This window comes from Lactuca saligna, chromosome 4, assembly GCF_052625555.1.
Source record: "Lactuca saligna cultivar CGN05327 chromosome 4, ASM5262555v1, whole genome shotgun sequence".
NCBI lineage: Eukaryota > Viridiplantae > Streptophyta > Magnoliopsida > Asterales > Asteraceae > Lactuca > Lactuca saligna.
In genome coordinates this window covers 333,226,669-333,234,637 of record NC_136420.1, presented here as the reverse complement: position 1 = coordinate 333,234,637, position 7,969 = coordinate 333,226,669, and the positions used below count along the sequence as shown (strand labels likewise).

General features: G+C 33.3%; 1 protein-coding gene across 1 annotated transcript; it reads left to right on the top strand.

Moving 5' to 3' along the window:
* The first annotated feature begins 814 nt into the window (after nucleotides 1-814).
* LOC145044143 (xyloglucan glycosyltransferase 4-like) lies at nucleotides 815-4,561 on the top strand. Its single transcript, XM_078992976.1, has 4 exons — nucleotides 815-1,869; nucleotides 1,981-2,289; nucleotides 2,762-3,166; nucleotides 3,630-4,561. Exons 1-4 carry the CDS (start codon nucleotides 1,231-1,233, stop codon nucleotides 4,266-4,268), a joined length of 1,992 nt encoding a protein of 663 aa, XP_078849102.1. The 5' UTR covers nucleotides 815-1,230; the 3' UTR covers nucleotides 4,269-4,561.
* Nucleotides 4,562-7,969: the final 3,408 nt, after the last annotated feature.

Here is a 7,969-nt window from a genome sequence, read left to right as displayed (position 1 = left end):
ACCACATTGATCCAACATCTTAAATAATCTATGTGTAACTTAAAAAAAGAGTAAAAATGACATATTGTGAAATGTGTTATATGGTTTTGGGATTTGAAAGGATCCAAAATGCAAAATATAGGTAAAGAGATTGTAAACTATCATTCTGGTTATGTAGATATAGTAGTTTGTGTAACAATGTACTGTAATAAAATTTAAGGATGCTTTGTGTTGAGAAGTTTGAGAGAGGTTCAATAATGGGTTGAGAGAGATGTGCATAAATGTTTGCCAAAAATCGGGAATGAGAAATGAATTTCAATAGAGTTTTAGTAACGGTCCACAATATATATTTTTTGGAAAAGACAAATGATTAATCGGAAGCCTATTCGTATATTTCAACGAGCATCCCTGGTTCGAACTCCTTTACAGGGCAAACCCAACCCCCATAGGGATTTCCAGAGAAAATAATGAAACCTCTTAATAAATATTGAAAATGGTCCGATGAGAAAATGGTCGAATCCTCTTAGTAAATATTGAAAATGGTCCAAAAAGCAAAGACAAATATTCTTTGTGTAACATGTATTATTTTTGTTTATTTATAACATGTCATTGTAATGGTAAAAACATAATAAAAATAAAAATGACTATGATGTAAAATAGACATACTATATATGTTTTATTTCCAAGATTACAAGTAATCAATCCCGAAAACTAATAATAACCATGATAATATTCCATAAAATTCAAAGAACTCAATTAAAATATAATAAAATAATATATTAGTACTATTTATTACGATCTGTGCTATAAATTGCATCCATAGATTTACATATATTGTGTCATAGCACATGATTGAGACCGAGATAGAGTTGACCAAACCCTCATACTATCTTCCTCACTCGTCTATCGAAAAAAAATTAAACAAATCCTTCCACATTTAAATTTGCAGGCCTCTAATCGCCTCCTTGAACCTTCCATTTACATACTACAAAGTACGATCTCTCTTTTTCTCTCTCTAAGATTTTTGTATTTTGACTAGTCAACTTCTGCATCCTTCTATCTTTCTGTACATTCGTCTTTAAGCTTTCAAGATCCAGATTTCACCGATTCTTTTTCTTTCGTCAGATAAGCTTCTATGATGTCTTAATCCTTGTACCTCTGCAAACCCTTTTGATCTTTCTTTGATTCTTGATCTTTTGTCTGCAAAATCGCAAAATCCCATCTGGGATTTGTGGATTTAGCTTCAAGAAAATGGCACCAAGTTCTGTGGTAGTCACAATAGACAAACCAAGCAACATCTCGTTAGTAGAAGTCGATGATTCAGAAACATCTGTGTTTCTTGAAAAGCAAAAAACAGCAAGCACGAAACAGTTTTCATGGCTGCTTTTACTCAAAGCTCAAAGAATCCTCTCTTTCTTTCCATGGTTAGCAATGGGGGTTTCCAAGACCTTTGTTTCTGTTAAAAAGCGCATTGCTTTATCAGATTCAAGCAAAGATGAAGTCAAATATAAAGAGAGGATTATGTACAAATTCATAAGAGTATTTCTTGCTATTTCTATTGTCGCTTTGGTTGTTGAAATCATTGCTTATTTACAAAATTGGGATTTGAAACTTATACCATCGGAAGCTATGGGACTTGTACACTTGTCTTACATGGGTTGGATTTCATTCAGAGCTGATTATCTTGCTCCATCCATCACGATGTTGTCTAAATTCTGCGTTTTGCTTTTCATGATTCAATCGCTCGATAGATTCATACTTGGGATTGGTTGTTTTTGGATCAAATTGAAGAAAATCAAGCCAGTGATTGATGATCAATCTTACGACATTGAAGATCCTTCGTCTTTCCCCATGGTTCTCGTTCAGATCCCCATGTGCAATGAAAGAGAGGTACCATTTTACCGAATAATTTGGGGTTTTCCAGTCAAATCTAAGAAAAACCCATGTTTTTTTTTTATCGATCTTTTTGCTGATTAATTTTGTGGGTTTCGTGTAATGAAGGTGTATCAACAATCAATCGCATCTGCTTGCCAATTGGATTGGCCAAAAGACAGGATTTTGATTCAAGTTTTGGACGATTCAAGCGACGAACTTTTACAGATTTTGATAAGAAACGAAGTGAATTCATGGAAAGAGAAAGGAGTAAACATCATCTACAGACACAGATTCGTTAGAACAGGATACAAAGCTGGAAATCTTCATTCAGCGATGTCTTGTGATTATGTCAAAAACTATGAATTTGTTGCCATTTTAGATGCAGATTTTCAACCTAATCCTGATTTCCTTATACTGACAGTTCCGCATTTTAAGGTAACAAACCTACATGACTATCTCTCACCAATAATTGATCATGGGTATCCACACTTTCCATATTTAGCAACTGTTTTACTTTTTTGTTTTTCCTTTTTTGATAATTAACCCACACATTTAAAGATTTTTTATTTTATTAAATTTTCTAGTCTTCTGTGAGTGTAGGGAAAAAAAAAACTAATGCACCATGTGATCATGGTGTTCATTTGTTCTTTTTTGATTCAAATGAACTCCATAACAACCATATTGTTTCCAAAAAGTGGTGATAACATTTATCTCTTTATAATAACATCCTACTCTCCTTTCTTTCTATTACAACATTTATACTTTTCATTCTTGTTATCAAGACATTGTGCTTTGAAATATCTACCAAATGTACATTGTAACATGAAGAAATGGAAGATAAGACACTATAATGAATACGTTGCTATTTCTTACATTATCTATTTTTTTTTTTTTTGTGCGATTTTAGGGGAAACCGGATTTGGCTCTTGTTCAAGCAAGGTGGTCATTTGTAAACAAAGATGAAAACTTACTCACAAGGCTACAAAACATCAATTTGTGCTTTCATTTTGAAGTTGAACAACAAGTGAATGGACACTTTCTCAACTTCTTTGGATTCAATGGAACAGCGGGTGTTTGGAGGATTAAAGCTTTGGAAGAATCGGGTGGATGGCTTGAAAGAACAACGGTTGAAGATATGGATATTGCTGTTAGAGCACATTTGAATGGATGGAAGTTTATTTATCTTAATGATGTTAAAGTTCTTTGTGAATTGCCCGAGTCTTATGAAGCTTATAAGAAACAACAACATCGATGGCATTCGGGTCCTATGCAACTTTTTCGTCTTTGCCTTCCTGCTATCCTTTCTTCCAAGGTTCATTTACTAATTCATTATAATCTTTATTCCGACTTTTTTTTTTTTTTTTTATCACTTCTTCATATTATTACAAGTTTACAACATTGTAACTATGAAAGAATTACCACATCATTGCAGTTTCATCGAAATTGAAAAAAAACATATATATAAGTTGCAAATATCCGGTTTTAGTGAACCTAAAATCCGCAAAAGGGTAAATCCGCATATTTCTATCAAACTTAAGGGCTTTTATGTCATTATCTCGCTATAATTAGGTAGATTTTCCGAAAAAAGATGGAAATCAGAATGCTATAATTGAGTAGATCTTAGAAGTACAATGCCTTAATAAGAAAAAAAATTAAAAGTGCAATATTGTAGTAGAAAGATGTCGAAGTAGAATGTTATACTACTTTCATTTCTATTGCACATATATAACACTTGAAGAAACAATATTAACCTTAAAGATTCAATCTTGTTGCAGATATCAAAGTGGAAAAAGGCAAACATGATCTTCTTGTTCTTCCTTTTACGAAAACTAATTCTACCCTTTTACTCATTCACCCTCTTCTGTGTGATTCTTCCCTTAACAATGTTCATACCCGAAGCCGAATTACCAATTTGGGTCATATGTTACGTACCCGTGACCATGTCAATCTTAAACATTCTCCCTTCACCAAAATCATTCCCATTCTTGATGCCATACTTGTTGTTTGAGAACACAATGTCAGTAACCAAATTCAATGCCATGGTCTCTGGTCTTTTCCAGCTTGGAAGTGCATATGAATGGGTCGTCACTAAGAAATCAGGGAGATCATCGGAATCAGATCTTCTGGCGTTTGCAGAAAGGGAATCGAAAAGCTTCAGTGAAGACAAGATTCAGAGACGTTTGTCTGATTCCGGACTTGACATGCTTGGGAAATTGAAGGAGCAAGAGATTCCGATTGTTGTTGAGAAGAAGAACAGAATTTATAGGAAAGAACTTGCGCTTGCGTTCCTATTGCTTACTGCTGCTACAAGAAGTCTTTTATCGGCTCATGGAATCCATTTCTATTTCTTGTTGTTTCAAGGGTTGTCGTTTCTTGCTGTAGGGTTGGATTTGATTGGGGAACAGGTAAACTGAAGGAATGGAAGAAATTGAAATTGGGGAAGAGTTTGGTGAGATGAATCGAGCGTTGGTACATAAGGAGAGTGTCCAGTTGGATATAGAATGAATGATATATCGGAGTTGGGTTTTTTTTTTTTTTTTTTTTTTTGTTTGGGTTATTGTATAATTAATCACACACAAGTTTTATTAATTCTTCGATCGTTGTTTAGTTAATAGGAGTTGATACTTACAGGAGGCGATCGTTATATAAAGATTCGTTTGTTTTGAAACTATTACTATAATTTAATAAACTAAATATCGTATTCTAATTCTGATTGTTTGGCCTATAAGTTAAGCTTGTTGCAAGGTGATTGTTTGAGTAGCTTCTTGATCATCTTATTGGACTTTTTTCACAAGTTTTTCGAATATTCCTTTATGGGCTTGTTTGGTAAAAGTAGCTGTTAGCTGGAAGCGGTTAGCTGGTAGCGTGTAGCTGGTAGAAAGAAGCTGTAGTCTTTATTTGTTATATGAATGTTTGGCAAAAGTTGCTGAAAGCTTTTGAAATATATATAAAATTACATAAAATGATAATTGATTAAAAATAAATAAATATATAAATATATTTTTAAGGGTAATTATGATAATTGATTTCAAAAGCTCATGAGCGTTTTGGTAAACGCTACATGAAGTAGTTTTTAGAATCGGAACGTTTTGTTAAAACTAAAAGCTAAACGCTCGTACTGCCAAACGAAGCTTTTTGTTTAAATTAGAGCGTTTTATCAAAAGCTCCCAAACGCTTCAAAAAGTTCCGTACCAAACACGCTCTATATCTGTTTCACACAACTTTTCGAAATATACCCCTATATGTTCTAGTACGTTTTCCATTTAATTTATCAGCTACATTTTATCAAACACTATTACTTTATCAATTAACTTACTAAGTAAAAGCTAGTTTTACAGGTAATTTGCCAAACGAAACCTAAGTTATAATAAATTGATGTCGGAGAGCTTTAAGGAACGAGAGTAGTCGGAACAAATTTAAAGATAGTTCCTAATTTTTGTGGTATATATATTATAAATGAAATTAAAATTTTAGATAGATCCTAAAACATAACTTAAACAAAGTTTTGAAAGAAGTTATGTTTTAGGACCTATCTAAAATTTCCAAGAATTGGGGCCTATCTAAAACAAAGTTTCTAAGAACAATAGTTGTCTTTTTGGGTTGAAAGAATTGGGGTCTATAGGAAGAAGTTATGTCTTAGGACCTATCTAAAATTTTAATTTCATTTATAATATATATACCACAAAAATTAGGAACTATCTTTAAAAAATAAAGGGTCTAGCTTGAATTTGTTTTTTAAAAAAATATCTTAAAAACCATTTTAAAAAGAATAGTCAATTGTGCTGCTAAATATATAGGATTAAATATAATATATAGTTTTTTATTAAACAATAACAATAAGATATTAATGCTTTAACAATCAATTAGTTTTTCATTAAATCGTTCAGTTTTTTAGTTATATTTCAGTTAGTTTTAAAAAAAATTTAATCGGTGGTGTTTGATCGATTTTTCCAATTAATTTGGGAACCATGTGATATTTTGTTCTAGATTTACCATCGGAAAGAATTAATTGTTAATCGGGTGGTTTATTCTAAATTTTGTAATCTAATAAAGGGTAAATTGCACAAAAAGTCTCTCTCTCTCTCTCTCTCTTTTTTTTTTTTTTTTGCAATTTTGACAATGTGTTTATTTGTGTTGCATATAAGACACTTATTTTTCAATTTGTTGCAATACCCACCAAATCGGTTAACTCATGGTAACCATCTATATCTCCTTAGGTCCTGCCAAGTCAGCGAATGTCAATAACTTCTTTGCCAAATCAGCCTGTTCATTTTAACTCTTCTCAAAACCCTCCATCGTGGATGATCATCTTATTTAATACCTAAATCTATAAAGGGTTTCTTTATTACTTATAGTAGATTCAAGATTCAAATGAACGTTGTAATGAGAAGCCAACATTGTCGGATGAAAATCCAATAGAGGAACTAATACCGTCAAATGAAATGCCCATGGATGAAAGGTGCATTTATCATTACTTGACTCGTATCAGAAATTGACTCCTAGTATGTTTGTGTTGACTTAGTTGGTGTATGGTTCGATCCTTTTTAGGTGGACCCGTATTTGAATTTTGTTTATATATAACAAGTACAACTGATTTTGTAGAGTGAAAGTGGTAAGAACAAACATTGAGTGACTGAGAGGATGAAACATTTATGGTTGATGAAGAATTAGCCGACAATGATTCAGATGAACAAACAGGTTCTCAATAGTTGAAGATTTTCCATGATATATTTCTTTATGACTTGTGCCATGTCCCTGTTAAAAAGGAAAAAGAAATTGTTGCTTATGAAACAATTAAAGATGATGACATTTTTTATAATGAAAGGGAAATAGATGATGATACAATTCAAGGTGGTACTTAGTTTGGTTTACAAGAACCATCATGGAACCACATAGAGAATAAAAGTTATGCTAATAAAGAGGAATTGTGTTTCTATCTCACAAATCATGCAATTGCCAATTGTTATCCACTTAAGGTGGCAAAATCCTCAATTCAAAGACTTCAAGCCAAATGTGATAAATTTTGACAAGAAAGATAAAAGTCATGTTGGGTTAATCGGATTTTATGAGTGCAGAGGCATTTTAGGAAAGTTATCTATTTAAGTTTTGTTTGATTGTTTTAGAGTTTGATAAGGTTTCTATTTTACTTGGTTCATCTTTTACATTTAAAGTTTGAGTAGGATACTATCTTAATTAGTATAAATAGTTGTAGTCGCTTGTTTTGTTAATGTAATTTCCGGTGCTTCTATTTAGTTTACCTTTGTTAGCAAGCAACTTGTTTCTTTTTTCTGTTTCATTTAGTTTTGTTTCTTTGCCTTGGTGCACAAGGTGCAACTTTTTTGTTTACACTTGGTATCAGAGCGAGGTGAAGACGGTGCCGGTTTAAGAGTCGGTTTCAAGAAAACTCTAGCCTTTCGTTGTGGGACAGATACAACGGGAAACTGGGTTCGGTTTAAGGGGGTGTGGATTGTTTTTGAGTGCGAGTTGAAGCATCTCAACAACAGCCCTAATTTTTCTTGATCAAGCTTGTTCTAAGGTAGAGTGAGACTAACCGGAGGTGCGAAATAAACGGATGAGAAGACGTCAAAGTGGGTGACTTTGATTTAGTTCATTTTGCTGGTGACGGAAGACGATAAAGGTGGTTGTGACCTTGTCTTGTAGTTCGGTGGAAAAGTGCTATTAGAACAAGTTTGATTAGGTCGGGGTTGTCAAAAAAATAAGAATAAGACGTTGATTGGTTGAAATCAGAAGGCATAAAGTTCTTGATCGGTTTGTTCGTGATAGGGGGATACCGACGTAGGTGCGTGAAAAGCGGGAAGGAAGGATCCGTAAAAGCAGGTAGCTTTGGATTCAGTTCGTTTGGCAGATTGAAAAAAAACAGTGAAGCGGGTGGCTTTGTTTTCTTCGTCGGTGGAGTTACCTCCTTGAAGAACGGTAATCAGAACAAAGGAAGAGATTGGAAAAACAACACGGTGTGAACATTATGGCAGTGGAAGTTCAAATTGGATGACTTTGGATCTAGTTGGGGTGAGGTCGTGAATCTGGGAAAAGTCTAGATGGTAATGAACGTGTCCAATGGGATGCCATGGTATATGTTACATGTGTTGTCAACAAT